This window comes from Lissotriton vulgaris, chromosome 1_1 (genome assembly GCF_964263255.1).
Source record: "Lissotriton vulgaris chromosome 1_1, aLisVul1.2, whole genome shotgun sequence".
NCBI lineage: Eukaryota > Metazoa > Chordata > Amphibia > Caudata > Salamandridae > Lissotriton > Lissotriton vulgaris.
The window spans coordinates 655,224,663-655,243,156 of NC_141685.1; the positions used below are offsets into that span (position 1 = coordinate 655,224,663).

The 18,494-nt window shown below is 44.2% G+C and overlaps 1 protein-coding gene across 1 annotated transcript in view; it reads right to left on the reverse strand.

Moving 5' to 3' along the window:
* Positions 1–6,415: 6,415 nt before the first annotated feature.
* The window catches only part of TTLL7 (tubulin tyrosine ligase like 7), a 1,104,754-nt gene continuing 1,092,675 nt past the window's right edge, over positions 6,416–18,494 (reverse strand). The window contains exon 23 of the mRNA XM_086936338.1: positions 6,416–7,038. Within this exon, the coding sequence (XP_086792464.1) occupies positions 6,918–7,038 (121 nt within the window). The 3' untranslated portion in view covers positions 6,416–6,917. The remainder of the gene's footprint in view (positions 7,039–18,494) is intronic.

Genomic DNA, 18,494 nt, shown 5'->3' on the forward strand with positions numbered 1-18,494 from the left:
CTCTAAAATAATGTTTTGTAAAACACAAAGGACCATATGTATGACAAAGTGGCGGAGCGTGTGGTTAGGCTCCTGGGCTTAACGACACGCTCCACCACTTCCAATAGTCTGCACCATATTTACAAGAATGTGGTGTAACCTTTCATTTCCCTCTGCAATGGCGCCAGAACAGGCACCCTTGCACCAGAGTGCAAGGGTGTCTTTGTGCAGGGAAGGATAGGTTATGTGTAGGAAGGTGTCCCTTCCAGCAAATAAACAATCCTAAAATGCCATTTTGTAACTTTCATGTGTGCTGTTTCATGCAGCACACATGAAAGTTGCAAAATGCCATTTTTTAAAAGGTTTGTTTATGTACAAGAAGGAAAACCTTCCTGTCCATAAACAAACCACTGCATTTTGATTTTTGCATGTGTGCTGAACAAGGCAACACACATGGAAATAGCAAAACCGGGGAGAAATAATGCATTTCTCCTCATTTCACCACCTTAAAACCAGGGTTTTCGTGGTCTTAATTTTCTTACTGCCTCCTATGTACGCCACCCTTGTACATAGGGGGCAGCGTCAAATACAATGGGTGTTGCGGGTGAACGCCCACCACAACACCCACTGCACGCCCCTTTCTCTGTAAACATAGCGTGAAAGGGTGCCACGTGTACAAGGCAGTGCTAAGCAATGTTAAGTGCCTTAACGCTGCCGTGGACATAAAGCAAGGCCCCGATCGCCATGGGAACATCACCAAAAGTGACGTTCCTGTGGCAATAGGAGCACGTACATATGCCCCAGAATTTTTAAAGTGTGTCTCAGGAATTATACTCTTGGAATACCTGAAATTATTTTAATACGTTCTTACTAAGGCTGTTGTTTTTATTTAGCATAATCGCCCTGTAATATCTTTCAAAACATCTACATGAGCCCACAACATCAACATCATCTCCTACGCCGACAACACCCAGCTGATACTCTCCCTCACCAAAGACCCAACGAGCGCCAAAAGCAACCTCCAGGAAGGTGTGAAAGACGTCGCAGAATGGATGAAACTCAGTCGCCTGAAGTGAAGCTCAGACAAAATGTAGGGACTCATCCTTGGACAATCCCCCTCCGCCTGGGACGACTCCTGGTGGCCCACAGCACTGGGCTCCACCCCAACACCCGCGGACCACGCACGCAACCTGGGATTTATCCTGGACACATCCCTCATGATGACCAAGCAAGTCAACGCCATCTCATCCCCCTGTTCAACATCCTGCGCATGCTCCGAAAAATCTACAGGTGGATCCCCACCGAAACCAGAAAGACCGTCACCCAGGCCCTCTCCACCAGCCGACTGGACTACGGAAACGCCCTAAACGCAGGAACCACCGCCAAACTTCAAAACCGACTACAATGCATACAGAACGCCTCTGTACGACTCATCCTCGACATCCCTCGCCACAGCCACATATTCGCCCACCTGAGAAACCTGCACTGTTTCCCCGTCAACAAGAGGATCACCTTCAGGCTCCTCACCCATGCACACAAAGCACTCCACGACATAGGACCCGAATACCTCAACAACCGCCTCTCTTTCTACACTCCCACCCGCCAACTCCGCTCCTCCAGCCTCGCCCTCGCCACATCCCACGGATTCGCAGAACCACCACCGGAGGAAGATCATTCTCCTACTTAGTAGCCAAAACGTGGAATTCCCTCCCCACACACCTACGAACGACCCAGGACCATCTCAACTTCAGGAAACACCTCAATACCTGGCTCCTCGAGCAGTAGTAGCAGCTAGACCTGACTCTCGAACAGTAGCAGCACCCCCCCCCCTCCTTCAGCACCTTGAGACCCTCATGGGAGAGTAGCGTGCTCTACAAATGCTTTTGATTGATTGATTGATTGATGTATGTTTTATTTCTATTCATGGTGCACATTGTGCTTCCATTCACAGCAAAGGTAAACACTTTGGACGAATAATGTGAGTGGGGAGAAGAAAGACTGGCACATGAATGGCCTCCTGTGTAATGTCACAGACCAGCAAAAAAATGATAGTTATATTGCGTTTCTCTAGGTGGGAGGGGTGTGCAAGAGTGTGTAGACCTCACTTTGGGAGAGGAGTAGCCTTGGAAATTGTCAACTCAACAATGTAGGAGAAGAAGGTTCAAAAGCTTCTGGGAGTAGTTGTGGTCCAATGCAGAGCTGACATGGCCAGGCAATTTGGGCTGGATTGCTTCTTTAGCTTGAGACCAAAACTGATTTCCATATGGTTTGGTCTCTTCTGGAAAGGGAGAGGCAAGCTTAAATGATGTAATATAATGCTACCTAAAGAAACACCAGGCAACAGAGCTCTCTGACTCCATGGCGTCAGCTATGCAGCTTATATTTTACAGTGAGTCTAATGGCAGTATGATGTATGAATTTAATGACCAAATCCAACCAAGGAGGAAATACACAATTGGAGCAAGAATTTGTCGCAACATAAGGAAGTGTGGCAATTACTTACTCAATCCTAATTATTCCAAGTCCTAATAATTCTCCTCACACTTCTAATGCATTGAGGTGAGTCCTCACCGTTGAGAAATTAATGAAGTTGCCCAATATGTTCATGTGGTTGGTGAGTCCCTGCAGGATGCACTTGCTTGCTTTTGAGTCATACTCCACCTAATACTACAAGCAACATTGCAGGCACCCCCAAACATTCCTGCTACTTTAGGCTGAAGACTGGATGGAACTACGCTATTTGCCATGTAGAAAACAGTATTAACTACAACTACCAGAGAGCAATGGGGAAACTGGTGCTGACTTGCTGGTAGTATGCTCACACGCTCTTCTTTCCTATGGTATTGCCTTGTTAAGAAGTAGGGCCTCATTCAGGGTTTGGTGGAGCAGAAGTGCGTCTTCTCTCACAGTTCTCCTGTCCCATTTAGAGGTAGGGAAGCCGCTGACTCTGTGCTGATGTATCCTCTGCTGGTAGGGCCACTGTACAATCATAGTTATGATATGTTATAACAACTTACATAGCGCACTAATACCCATGGGTGTCTAGGGTGCTTGCGGTCAGAAAAAACTCGTTTCTAAAAAGCCCTGTCTGAGTAGTTTCCTAAACTCAAGCACGGAGGAGATCTTCCTAAGAAAAAGTGGAAGGGAGTTCCATACCTTGATAATACTATACCTCAACTCCTCCCCCTCCCCCCCGTTTTGTCCTTTTAACTCTGGAGGTGGGCATCAGGAAGGCATAGGCCAAGTGTAGCGGTCTATTTGGAGAATACCAGATGAAAGAGTCCCAAAGAAATTGTGGACCTTCTCTGTGAAGTGCCTTATGTGCAATGCAGAGAGCCTTGAATGTAACACGCTGGCCACCTGGCAGCCAATGCGATTCCTGAATCCCTGCCCTAATGGACTGGTATTTGGGAACATCCAAAACTAGTCTAGCAGCAGCATTTTGTACCACTTGCAGTCTTCTCAGTAGGTTGGATTGGTTGATATAAAGGTCATTACGGTAATACAATTTTGATAAAACCAGGGAGATCAGAAACGTTTTTCTGGTATTTTTAGGGATAAATGGGAGACTTTTTTACAGAAAGTTCTAATGGTGAGAAATGAGGAAGACACTATGGTAGTTGGCACTCCTTTAGCTACACAGCCACCAAGCATTGTGGACACAGGCAGGAAAAATCAACAGTGGCCCCCAGGGGAATGAAAAGAACTCCCTGCAGTCTGTTTTCTTTTTTTTTACTGAGTTTTATATAGCGCAAACTTGACCCGAATCGGGTATCAGATCGCTTTACATAGCACCAGTTGCATTACATGAGGACACATTCATTTTTGTTCGCCACTGGGAGATTAGATGCTTTGCCCAGAATCAAAGGACGTTCAGCGTCATTGCTGAGACTCAAACTCAATTCCCTAGATTCAAGGTCGACTGCCCTAGCTGTTAGGTCAACTCTTCTCCAAATAAACAAGTCACTGCTTTCTGAATTTACTTCTGAACAAACTAATTCCTGATGGGGTACCATAGTATGGAGGCCTGCTCAGCACTCATTTTTGACAGAAATGATCCTGCCATGTTGCCAGGATCACCTTCGCAAAGAAATGGCCCACCCAACAGGCAGTTTGATCTTATTTGAAAGCTGTGGATATTTGGTGGGCTGGTACTGATGATTATGAGTTTTCTCTCTAAAGTGGGGAATAACCACACAGCTCCAGCGAGACCAGGCCCTTCTCTATGTGTTTTCCTTGATTCCAGGGAGAAAAACTGCTGACTTATTTTGCTTTCTCTGAGTACGTGGAAATTTTGAGAGCCTGGGGTTGTTGGGGAGGAAGGGAGGCAGGAGGGTAGAGAGAGGTTAGGACTAGTGCCGGCTTACCTTGTCTGGGGGAGCGTTGGTTGCTCCTCCTGTGCTGTTCTCGAGGTTTCAGTGGGGCTGGGCTGTGCTCCTGTCTGCTACCTGGCAGCACGTAACAGGGTCCAGTGCCTCAGTGCTCAAAATTTACAGGTCCGGACTTTGGAGATTTGTTAATTCGGCGCCCAGAGACATTCAGAATTGCAGATTGTTGAATTCAACCTATCTGAAATAGTGCCACTCGTAACCAAGTACCTCAACAGGATGCTCAATCATACACAGGGTGGATTGGGGCAAGGTTTCATGAGGATGACCATCTGGCAGGGTCTGAAAGACCCTATTTGTAAGTCTCAAGCAATGGATTAATGTGGTAGGTGAAAGCTTAATCCCTTTCTTGACTAGACCAAAGGTGATGAACACGGTGTCAGAAGCACTAAAGACTAGATACACTTTAAATGGGATTCAGGCCTTGCACACCTCAAATACAGTGGCGCCTTGTCAGGGAGTGAGGGATTTCGATACATTAGTGAGAGGATACTACCTGCAAACCATTTTCAAAAATGCTATCCTTGGTTCAGAGTCCTTAATCCCCCAAAATCCACTGATGAGTGATTATTGCAAATGAACAAAACCAGAACCATAATTATACAGTAAAAAGGTAAGATCATGCTGTCTTGGAAAACCAATTGGATGTCCAATAGGAGAAATTAAGCACCAACGAAGCATCTGCAATTTTCAAAACTACAAAAAACTAATAGCAAAGGCTTGATGTGAGATTTCTCGCCATGACTCAGAACATGCTTATGAAAGCCCATGTAGATTGCAATGTGTTAATCTCCTATGTAAGGACCTGGTATCCAGGCATTTGGATTTATACATGGAATGACGTTTTAAGTTGTGAGAAGTACACCATAAAAATACAAAAAAACATTTATAGTGGGCTGCATTCACCATTACAGGTATCTTGGCGCCATTGCATCTTAGCTTGGATCCTTCTCACATGAGGAACAATGTTGGTTGTACGTTACAAAGACTGAGGCCTGTGAATGCCTGAATGTCATACCCACAGGGGTTGATGGAGAGAAAGAGTGGACAATGTGAAAACCTGACCTGACTGGCAGGGCAGATGGAACAGAAGGGGCAACGACCCCCAGGGCCACGATGGTGCTTTTAGGGTCAACATCTGCTGCTTCCACTTGAAAATCCTGGAAATCTCATGGACTAATTAGAATTGGAGAGAAACATTTAGCAATCAGGGAGAGAAAAGGAACATGATATTCAGCACCCACAATCTTAAAGTATATGTCTGGGAGCAAAAAGGGTGGGAGAAAGGACATTTTAAAAAGTAGATTGAGACTTTGAAACGTTGTATCGTCCGTATCTGTATTTGCAGGGAGCTGTATCAGTTACACTCCACAATGGTAGAATGAGGCATAGGGAGCTAAATGCTGTGTAAATTATTGGTTCCCGAAAGCGAAAATTGCTTTCCTTTTCAGCTTAATAATATAAGGCAGAATGTATATATTAGAAGAATCCAAACATTCTGTAGTTTTCGCTACGTTTTCTGTCATTTCTTTAAACATTGTAAATCCTATGAAACAGAGATACTGACAATTTCTTATTTCATTTTTAAATATGTACAAATAAATAGGACAACAAATGGCATGTTATTGAAGTTAAAATAATATTTTGTGGCATAGCAACAATGCAAATTAACTTTTGTGTCTTTTTCTGAAGGGGTTTAGCTGGCAAAATAAATAAATAATAAGACACAAGGCAAATAATTGTGAAGGGTGCAGTAGCGGCTCGTAGTGGGAGTCTTGTGTGGAGGTGGGGTGGGCGAGGATGGGGGGTAGTAAACTCCAGCATACCTCCGGCTAACCGGAGGTAAGTACATCAATAAATAAATAAAAGAATTACATTGCACGCGCTGCAGCTCCATCTGTCTGCGTGTGTGTGCGCATACACTAAACGATAGAGTTCCTAGTTGTTTTGCAACAGTCCCCTGCCTTGAAAGGTCTTGAAAAGGTGATGTGACATTTGCAAACAATAGTCTTCATTAGAACATAATCAACACTGAAACATGTCCACTTACAATGTTTGCCACCTAAATTATTATTTTTAAATGTATTTTCATTTCTTTAGGAAAAATAAAATGGGCAATGGACATAACGTTTGTTTTCAGCTTTGACAATATATTATTATATGTCCTATTTATAAAAATGCCACCACACTTTTAAAGATTATCAAGATAACATCTGTGCAAAAGAAAAAGGGTTGCAAAATAAATAGTCTAGTTCAGGTAAGACACATCTGTAAAATAAAGCTGAACAATATCAGACTTCAGAATAAATGAGTTTGTAAATTGCGCAGACAGTTCAGTTTCCTGAAAGAAATAATTACTTACACATTCAGCTGGAGCTACTTGGTTTCTAACATTTCTCCAAAACGTTTGTCGTTTTCTTATCAATTTAACATACATTATTCCTTCTACAATGCTAAAGTTATCATGATGCATATTGCACTGCCTGTCCGAGTACTGGATTAGGAAACAAAATAAAATTGCTATTTAAAAATGTCTATTGTCCTTTAACTTCATAGGTGGCCAAGTCTGGGCGTAAACAAAATACTGGATCGTGGCATTCCGGAAGAATTGCGGATATAGCTAGAAGACGATGTCCTCATGATGATCTGTGAAGTCACTGGAAGCAAATACCTAAAATGAGTAAGAGTATAGATCAGTACAAAAGTAAAGCGCTGGTTCATAAAAGTAACATTAGCCGTGGCAATCCAGAGATCATAACCGTTACTGACACTGCAATGAATCATACGAACATAATGAAATCCAGCACAACGCTGTACATCTTAAGGAACTTTGTAAACAATAAATGGACCAATTGTTCTATAGATCGTGGACTATACAATAAGGCCTTGTTCATATCAAGAAGTCCTAATAAAACAATAATAAGCCGATCACAAGCGGCACGGTAACAAGTTGCGGTAATAACGCAACCAGTATTACCAAGAACGCACAGCACTGCCACACTCCTACTGGGTGATTTTGAGATTTATCATCAGGAATGGGAAACAATATTAGAAGCTGCGTGTGATATTACACTACTTTCTGTATGTCTTTTTCTGAATTCTGGCCCATTTTCCTGGTATATTTCAACCGGTGTTTTTGCAAGTGGACATTTGCTGGGAACACTGTGTGACTTGTAAAAAAATGGATTACCAGCCTACTTTGAATCACCCACTTAATCACTACAGTGAATTTGCTGTACTCATTCATACAATTATTTTTGTTTCCACCACTAAGGAACACATTACAAGTATAATGGAGCAGTGTCCCTAGACACAGATACAGTTCCACCATACAACAAGGTGTCCATTGTTTTGGGATGTGGGAGTATCAGTGACATCTTAAGGATTTTGGGGGCCCTGGGGCAAACTTATTTTGGGGGCCCCTGTTCAGAACAGCTTTGAATTTATGTTCCAATTTGAGCCCCTGGGATTCACACAGTTTCTGCTTCCTCAGCTGTGTTAGCGATCCAGTTTGCATCATAGGCATTAGCCTACATATTCCCAAAATAAACGGACGTTCGCAGCTGATAGCGGTGGGATTTAGTGTTTCCTGCCCTGCTACTAGGTTTTTAATACTTTTTAAATTATATATGTGTGGCTGAATTACTCTGTGCTTTTGAACAATTTCTCCTATCTACACGCACTTTCAGTATACTTGATTCTGCTTACCTACACCTCCTTAGCTGCTTTGATTCGCATCTGGCTTTTCCTCCAGTCCTAGTCCGCTGTGGCTGATACACCGATTGTGCGGAGGGTTGGGGCTACTGTCGGGCTCCTCACTTCCGCCTATGCAGTTCCCGCTTCCTTAGCTGCGTTAGGGATCCAGTTTGCATCTTAGGCACGCGCCTATATATTCCCGATGCAAAAGGACACGCACAGCTGACAGTGGTAGGATTTAGTGTTTCCTGCCCTGCTACTTGGTTTTTAATCCTTTTAAATTGTATATGTGTGGCTGAATTACTCAGTGCTTTTTAACAATGTCACCTAGCTATGCGCAATTGCACTTTACTTGATTCTGCTTGCCTACACCTCCTTAGCCTCTCCAATTCGCATCTCGCTTTCCTACAGTCCTGTTCCGCCACGGCTGATATGCCAATTGTGCAGAGGGTTGGGGCTACTGACGGGCTCCTCACTTCTGCCCATGCAGTTTTCGCTTCCTCAGCTGTGTTAGCTGTGCATCATAGGCATTAGCCTTTATATTCCCGATGCAAACGGACGCGCCCACCGGGCGTGTGAGATGCAAGCCTGTCTGCGCTTGTCAGCATCCCAGAGGCGTCCTGCACCGGCCATGCTGCCCAGCTCCCCTACAGTGAGTTTCTTCCGCTGTTTTACAATAGGGAAAAACTGCTTAGCCTTAGGCGGCTACCATTATGTCAGTGTACAGTGGCTGATCCGTGCTTGGAAATAGACTTTCGATGCAATAAGTGCAACTGGCCACTCCTCCAGCCCAGGAAACTCACACTCAAGATCCTCCCATGCAATAATAAGTGTGAAAACAATAGGAAAACAGAGGACTTACAGGCCACCCTTTTAAATTGTCGCTCTATGCAAAGGCATGAACCACACATTGATGACCTACTTTTCAATGAACAGCCTGATCTTTTATTTCTCACTGAGACCAGGCTGTCTGAAGTAGGCATGGGCGGATTTTGCGGATTGGCAATCCGCAAATTTGCGGATTTGTGAATTTGCGGATTGCAAAAATCCGCAAAATCCGCGAATCCTCGCGGATTTTTTTTTTTTAATGTTCGCACGGGTTTCTGCAAGTTCGAGAGGGTTTTGTACAATTTCGCAAATTGCGAAATTGTACAAAACGCTTGCGACCTTGCAGAAACCCGTGCGAACACAATGTGCCCAGTAGGGTATGTGCCTCTTGTGTGTATAAAAGGTCAGAGAAAGATCAGTTCAGCAGATGAAGAGAAAGAAGCTCCTGGTCACAGGAACAGCACGGGTATTGCGCTCGTGAAAGTCAAGGATGCAAAGCCTATCCAGCATCACAGCTGATTTTCCACGGTAGATTTGGGAAGAAGGCACACCTGTCCAGCCTCGACGACGTTCCCGATTGTTTTTGGGCTAATGAATGAGTCACTGAATTTGAACATCAACTAGTTCGAGCGACCATGTGTGTGTTACTATGCAATCGCCCCGAAGGGCGCAGGGGTCCCTTCAGTGAGCTGTGAGCTGTAACTATTTTACAATGGCGCCAGCAAGCTGCCAGCGCCGTTGTAAAATAGTTACAAAGTTAGCTTGCACAGGAAGCACTTAGATAAAATAAAGCAGCACCTGCTTCGTTTTATCTAGTGGTTCCTGTGCAAGCTAACTTTGTAACTATTTTACAACGGCGCTGGCAGCTTGCTGGCGCCATTGTAAAATAGTTCCATGAGTGGGCGTTCAACTTTTGAACCCGTTACGTCCGCGGATTTTTTTTTTGTGGATTTTGCGGGAAATCCGTAAAATTCGCGGATTGCGGATTTCCCAAAAATCCGCAAAATCCGCGGGCGTAACGGATTTCCCGCTCACCCTTAGTCTGAAGCCTCCAACCCTACTATCACCTTAGCCATCCCTACGGGTTATAAAATCCTTAGGAGGGACCAACCGAGTGGGAAGGGGTTAGTGATGCCATAATTTACAATACAAAACTAGGCTGCTCTCCCATCCTGATGGAAAACATCGAGGGTGCAGAGTCCTTAGGCTTCCACTGTACCTTATCCCCCATCATAGCATAGCTGGTTTTCTGATTTACAGAGCTCTCGGTGCAATTGGAACTTTTATTACTAAGCTTAATACAGCCTCCACCTCCCTGGCCTTAAAATACAACAACTGCCTTATTCTGGGAGATTTCAATATACATATGGACAATGAAAAAGACCCTCAAATATTTTCTTTGTTGGAGACGATACAGGTCTGCAACATGTTTCCTTCTATTTCTTCAGCCACCCATGTGAAGGGCCATACCGTAGACCAAATCTTTCACAACTTTGACATATCAGTAATCCTACCTCTCTCTGTTACCTGGTCTGACCACCTCCTATTAAAATTCATCATTCCCAACTCTGCCACAGCCCCTCGGGCTAACGCAGGGTAGAGGGCTCCTAATTACAGGACGTTCCATAAAATATCCATCCCGATGTTAGCAGACGCCCTCGGTCGTTCCTCACCGGAGATGCCTTGCTGCCCAGGACTTGGACGCCCTCTCAATAGATTCATGGCTCTGAACCAACATTGGTGCAGCGGTACCTGTTGTTTCCCGCTGCTCAAAGTGGTCGGCCCCACCAGCTCCATGGTTTAACAATTCCTTCAGATATAGCAAAAGAAATTGTAGAAAAATGGAACAGAAATGGCGTAAATCCCATCTACCTGAGAATAGGAAGGTGTATAAAGACACCTTAAAAGCTCATTACATTCTCGTGAAGGCAGCCAAGAAAAACCTCTTTCAAACCAAGATAGAAAATGCCCAAAATAAGAGCAAGGGAATCTTTAGCATGGTTACATCCTTTACTGCCCCGAAAGCGGGCACAAAGGAAGGACCATGCATGGAAGAATGGTTTAAGCATATAGCTCAATTCTTCCACAAAAGATCTCTGTGATCCAACAAGCCTTCACTAACATCTCAGAGGATGAAATGACCTCTATCTTCGTTCTAATAGCAAATTTCACCTCTTGGATCCTCCATCTTTACAAGCTTCCCCTGTGTTTCAGCTTGAAGAGTCACTGACCCTTCTCCAAAGCATTAGTTATGGCTCTCCTACCGACCCATGTCCAGCAAATATCCTGAACCTATTACCTCCCACCATAAACCCAATGGTAAACCAGCTCTTTAATGCTTCCCTCTCCTCAGGCAACATGCCAAAATTATGGAAGAATGCTAAGATTCTTCCACTGATAAAAAAGGCTAACGCCAAACTGACGGACCCTGCCAACTACAGGCCAGTCTCCCTTTTTCCGTCCCTCTCCCAAGTAATAGAGAAGCATGTAAACAAGGCCCTCCCAAAACACATTGAAGATGGGCAGCTCCTTCAGGAGTCCCAATCCAGTTTTAGGGCTAACTACAGTACGGAGTACGCCTGCTGAAAGTGACTGAATTTCTCAAGGGTAAGCTGGACCAGGGAGGCAAGGCAATTCTGATACTGCTCGATCTGTTGGCAGCCTTCAATACGGTCTCACATGAGAGGATCCTGGAGAGTCTTGCTATCATCAGCCTGGGGGTACCACCTTAACATGGATGTCATCCTTCTTGGCAAATATATCTCAGGTCATTTGGTTCCCCCCTTTCTCATCCCCGGTTCCGCCCATGAATGTAGGTGTGCATCAGGTTCCATTCTCAGTCCTACCCTTTTTAATATATATCTATCCCCCTCGCATTTCTGGTAGAAGAAGAAGGCGCCAAAATTGTTTCCTATGCTGATGACACTGAGCTGATTTTTACATGTGAAAAAGGAACCAACTTTGATGGGGCAATTAGGTCTTGCCTCACAAATGTTTTTAACAGGCTTAAGATCAATCATCTGAAGTGAAATCCTGACAAAACTGAAGTTGTTTTCTTTGGTAATCCAGAAATGCCTGACTAGAGCACCTGGAGGCCAAAAGATCTGCTGCCCCCACCTGCGGAAAAGGAGAAAGTAAAAAACTTAGGAATTGTCATAGACAAGACACTCGCCATGCATTTTCAAATCCAAAAATCTAACTGGCGCTTGCTTTGACATACTCCGGATGCTAAAAAAAATCCTGCCACTGTTACCGCTAAGGAGCAGAAAGATCGTGGTGCAGGCTCTGGTGACATCATAGATTGACTATGTCAACAACTTGTACCTCGGTCTTCTCAAATACTGTATCCAGTGCGTACAAGTGGTACAAAACGCAGCAGCCAGAGCCATCCTGAGACCTAAACCCAGATCTTGTGTGACCCCCTATTCTTAAGTCTCTACACTGGATCAGCATAAAAGAACAGATCAACTTTGAAGCAATGACCATCTTCTTTAAAGCTTTCCATAGCTTAGAAGCCAGCTACCTAAATAAGCATGTTAATCGCTACACAACATCTAGGACCCTAAGATCTTCCAATGCCTACCTGGCCATTGTGCCTAAAATATGCCCTGCCCGCACTGGAGGCAGATCCCTCGGCTTTCTAGGTGCAAGATTGTGGAATAGACTCCCTGAGTCTCTGAGACTAACCACAGACCAACTCTCTTTCAGGAAGAACTTAAAAACCTGACTTTTCATTAACTGATGGGTCTTTTATGCACGTTTTCCTCCCGCTGTCATGTGCCAGGACACTCTAGTTTGAGTAGCTGCACGCTTTATTTAATACACTATTTCATTTAATTTAATTAGGTCCCTGACAGTGCAAAGGAACACTCGTCCAAATTCTAAGGGCCTTATTTATGAGGCCTTGCTTCACTTTTATGCCACCTAGGCAGATGCGTCACTTTGTAAACCCCTGCGCCGCATTACAACTGCACCAGGTATATTGTATGCAGGGTGGGTGTTCCCTCACAAAAAGCCTCGTAGAATTGGTGCATTGAAATCAATGAGAACTCGGTGCGCCACTTCTAGGACACCATTGCGTCAATATCTTACACCTGCCTCACAGCAGGCGTAAGATTGATGCAGGCCCTTTCATATGGGGATTGTCCCATGTGAAAAGACACATTGCTGTAGTTGCGTCTATTTTCAAACACACCCCAGCACTGCATCAGTTTTGCGTCTACAGAAACGTGAGAAATACTGACGTATCTGTAACTTCTTGCAACATGATGTGTCATACAGTAAATATGACGCATCCATCATGTCGCAAGGAGGACGCACTAAGAAGTGAAGCATCCCTGTTTTCACACAGCAATGTATTACTTCTCATAAATAAGGCCCAAATGTGTTTACATCTAATATTAAGGGATAGTTATGTGTGTTTTCAATATTGTAACACTGCAGCAGCTCACCAATATCACTGCACACAATCTCTGTAACGCCCTCCCATTTCTTATGTTAGGCCTTGTTTGATCTAAAAGAAACTTTTTTTTATGTATATTGCATGAAACATAAACACAACATTTCTCTGCATCAGGTACATATTAAAGGAAAACAGAATTTAAAACAATCTGTTTAAGAAATTTTCAAGGTTTTTAGGGCAAAACTCTGAAGAACGGAGCTGACTCTGTCAGGGGGCCCCCCTGAAAGGCTGGGGCCTTGGGCCAGAGCCCACTTTTCCCATGCATTAAAATGTCTCCTGGGAGTATTGGTTTTAAAAATACCGGATCTGCAGGCTGGAATGGAAAGCAAAATCATCCCTGGCAAAAATGTTCAAGCTAGCCATCAAACCCAGCCGTGCAATGTAGATTCCCATGACGAAGAATGCTAAAATGGCTAACTCATGGTCAAGACAGCCCATCCAGCAGACTCCAAGCCAGATGCCCACCCAGCAAATCCAAGAGTGACAAAATGGCTAGTCAAGTTCTATAAACCCAGATCCTCAACCAGTAAAGCTGCAGAGCAGGGGTCATGGGCCGCAGGCGCAGCCTTACCCCCTCCCAAACCCCTGTATCACCAAAGGGAGAGCAATGAATGCTTTCCTCAGTCACAGCCTGGCATCAACCAGAATGCTCTCACTGCCCGCACCACATCCCAAACCCGCAAAGCCCTCCTTTGAAATGTAATACCTTCTAAAAGGTATGTTTTAACAAATATGCAGTAGTACCTTGAGGAAACCTTTTGTATAGGGTTCCATTAAAAGGACACTTCCCAAATGTTATCACTTAAAACCCTTACTGGCTCCCATGCACCCTTTACATTTGCTAATTAACCAAATACACACATTTGCATTTCTTTTTGATAGTAGTAGCCCAGGAGAGAAGGCTTCTTTCTTCTTCAGTTCTCTGCCCCTTCTCTAAATTCACAGTACAGAAGACACCCCATCTTTTTCCCTTTCAAATTCAACTCAACCATTTAGGAACAATTGTTTTCAGTTTTTATTAAAAAAGTATGGAAAATGATTTCTTAAAAATAAATGAGCTTGATAGCTTATTCCCCTGCCCACTTCAAACTCAGTCTTTCTTGTTTACAAATATCATCATAGTGTCACCATTATATTTGCATCTAATATTATTACAAATATATTATCCCCATGATGTTTCCAGGGTCAGTGACACATGGACAAAGGGTATGGTACAAATGGAAAAAAGAATAGAAAGACAATTTAAGAACTGTGGTGGTGTTGCTCGAATATGAATTTACCTTAAATAAATGAAAATACAAGAGGCATCTGGCAAAACAGGAACATGTTGGTTCAATTAACCTCTTCCATGCGTCGGACGGCCGGGGCCGTGGCCGTCCGATGTCATGGTGGGCGTGGGGGTCCGATTTGCGCAGGCATAGAATTCGCCTGCACAGCGGGGAAATGTGCACCTCATGGAACCGGTTAAATGCAGCGGCAGGTACAGTATCGAAAGAGGCGGGTCTGAAAACAGTGTAGGAGTACAGAAGTTTTGGCCGCACATATATACTTTTTGTGGATACAAAAAAACACTTCAACATTCTTTGAAAGTGCGTGAACGTGTAACATGGCGGTCATTGATGTCATATTTATTGATATTCTCATTATTATGCGTACAGATGTTACATTGTACATCAACATTGCATTCATTGATATTGATGTCATTATGCATGCATAAGTTACCTTTACATCGACATTAGATTTACGAGTATTGACATCACTGTACAGTGTACAGCAGTATTGCATTTACTGGTACTGACATCATTGTTCGAACATAGCTTACATCGTACATCAATAATGCATTTATTGATACTGCCGCTGCTTTGCATGCATGCATGCATCAGGGTATACATTGCTATCATATTTGTCGATCTCAACATTGGGAGCCCTAAATGTGAAATGCAGGCAGGGGGCTTACCTCTTTCTTTGAGCAGACAAAGAAAGGGCAGTCTTGTGCTTCAAGTCTCCAGGTTGCAAAAAGCAAAGGCAAGTTAACACCGATCCAGTCCTCCACAGCACATGGTATGTTATGCTGAATTGTAGACTGCGCTATCACCCAGGAGAGAATCCGGGCACTGAGTGAATCTAGCCAGGCCTAGTGGAACTACTCGAAAAGCCAGCTCTTTGGCGTCTTACAGGAGTCAAGAAGTGAGGAGGCTGTTATGTGTAGTGGCACATCATTTCACACTTTTAGGAGTGCTCTAGAAGAAGGCTCAACAGCTGGATTTGGTTATTCGAGGGAGTGGGATGTATGCAAGTAGGATTCCTAATGAGCAGATTTGCCTGAAAGGTTTGTGAAAGAAGATGTGAAGAATGCCAGGCCAGTGTTATGAGGTGCCTTGAAAGTGTAGGTGAGGAGTTTGAATTGTGCTAATATTTGTATGGGGAGCCAGTGGAGCTACTTAAGGTGTGGTGTGACTGACTGCCATGTGTGAAGTTTACAGTGATTCTGTCCACCAAGTTCTGAGTGGTCTGCAGCCTTTTGGGGAGTTTTTCATTATCCTGGCATGGAAGGTGTTTCTAGAGTCCAGCTTGTTTGTGACCATGGTGTGCACAACAGTTTTACAGGTGCTAATTGGGAGCCATTTGAAAATCATCCTTAGCTCTAGCGTTGACTTGGGTGGTCATGTCGAGTTTGCTGTCAATGATGATCATGAGGTTCTGGTCGATGTTGGTGGGGTGGGTGTCGGTCCTAGCGCTGTTAGCCACCAGATGCAGTCCCATAGTGAAGTGCTTATCCCAAAGTTCATGATTTCAGTCTTGTTGGTGTTCAGTTTCAGACAATTGGCCTTCATTCAATGGCCGATTTCAATATACAGGCATTGAACATCAATCCAGATACTGGCCGTCTTGTACGTGAGGGGCAGAATGAATTGTGTGCAGTCAGCGTAGGAGAGGACAATGATGTTGGGAGAGTGGAAGTTGCAGGTAGAGGGTTCATGTATGGGTTGAAGACAGTCATGCTCATGGAGAATCCTTCTGGAAATATGTAGATGAGGTTGTGGCTGTCTGAGGTTAGAGTGCCAGGCTGAATGACCTGACATCACACGAGTTGGGTTTCAAGTCCCATGCGTCTATGACATAGGATCCCATGCTCACAGACTCCTGCTTCTCCAACTCCACCCCTTTTTATAACATCGCAGGGTGGTGTGAGATCAGTGATCAACCAGCCATTTCAAACAAAAAGAGGTTGGGAGCACGCAGCCTCTCATCCCAGCACCAAGTCCTGGGATGTAAGGTAGTGTGCTCCCACAGTCTTTTTCTTTGAAAACGTTCCCTTGAGCTAATGACAAGTTCTGGAGGACACACTTGTGCCCAGTGAGTGGCAGTGTGCTCCCACCCTCTTTTTCATTGAAAATCTTCCCTTGAGCTAATGATGAGTTCTGGAGGATGCCTTTGTGCCCAGCGAGTGGCACAGAGACCAAAGAAGACTTTTGACAGTATTTCCAGCACTCCCAAAATGAGGTGTTCCTCTCTACTGAAGAAGTACAGCTATTTTGAAAAACATGTCTACAGACACCGAGCACTGGCTGCACCAACAAGAGTGAAAAGTAAAGACTGTTAATGAAGTAAGTGTTATCATGCGCTGCATTTACCATGATGCATTGGGGCAATCTGAGTGCTGGGATGTAAGGCAGTGTGCTCCCACCCTCTTTTTGTTTAAAAATGCTCCCTTAAGTTAATGAGCTGACAAGCTGACAAGCTCTGGCTGATGCACCTACGCTCAGTGAGTGGTACAGACAACTGAGAAGACTTTGGGCAGCATTTACAGCACCCCCAAAACAATGTGTTGCTCTCAACTGAAGAAGGACAAATATCCTCAAACACGTCTGTAGAGATACACAGCACAGGCTTCACCAAGAACGGTGAAAAAGTAAAGACTGCTTCTGAAGTGTTATCATGCACTCCATTTACAATGGTGTATTGGTAGAACTGAGTTCTGGGATGTGAGGCTGTGTGCCGCCACCCTCGTTTTGCTTGAAAAGGCTCCCTTGATTTAATAAGCTGACAAGCTCTGGCTGATGCACCTGGCACATTGAGTAGTACAGAGACCTGTGAAGACTTTGGGCAGCATTTCCAGCACCCACAAAACAAGCTGTTGCTCTCTATGGAAGAAGAACAACTATACCGAAACACATGTCTAGAGATGCATGAATAAATGAATGGCGTATTTAAAGAGCGCACTGCCACTCCCAAAGGAGCATCCTGGCGCTAAATGACCATGAGCGTGGCTACATAATCCGGATTGACCCGAGAGGAGTGTGATTCAGAGGATGAACGAGTAACACTGTGCAGCAGAAGTACCAAAAAGACATCTTTGAGCTGCCTTCTGAAGGCTTCTGATTCGATGAACCTCAAATATCTAGGGAGATACATAGCACTGGGTTAACAACAAGGGTGAAAAACTAAAGACTGTTACTGAAGCAAGTGTTATCGTGCACTACATTTACCATGATTTATTGCGGCGATCTGAGTGTCAGGATGTGCGGCAGTGTGCTCCCACCCTCTTTTTGTTTGAAAAAATCCTCAGACGTAAAGCAAATAAATTATTTTTGGCACAGTCGTGGTAGAACACATACGTAAAAAGAGTGCCTGGCTGTATCATAAAGTCACAGCCAGCCACTGGTAGTATAGTTCTGAATACTGCCATACAGGTTAGGGGGATTCATAATTGCTATTACCATCCACATAAAGTAAGATGGCAGAGCCTGATGCCCATTTGCCCCCACCGTCCCTGCCAAGTGTGTCACCAGTCAGATGCAATACCACATAATTCTGAAGAAAGTGACTCCTCCTGTTTGCCCAAATAACTAGACCAGACACAAATTCTTTCTCTATCTTGGTATTTTAGGCTTTCAACGCCGCTGCTTTCTTTTACCAGCTGCAAAAAGATAGTCAGGAATTTTGCATCATTCCTCATCTGTGGCTTCTGCTTTCAAAGAAGAACATCATTCTCAGAAGTGTATTGTTTTTGAATGCAGGTCGACAGCTTGTTCTTCCGTCATGTGAAGCTACAGGTTCCACATCTCCCTGCAGAGTTCATCCAGAGGAAAATTCAACTCTCTTGTTTTTGCTGCTGAATTATCTTAAGTCATGAGACA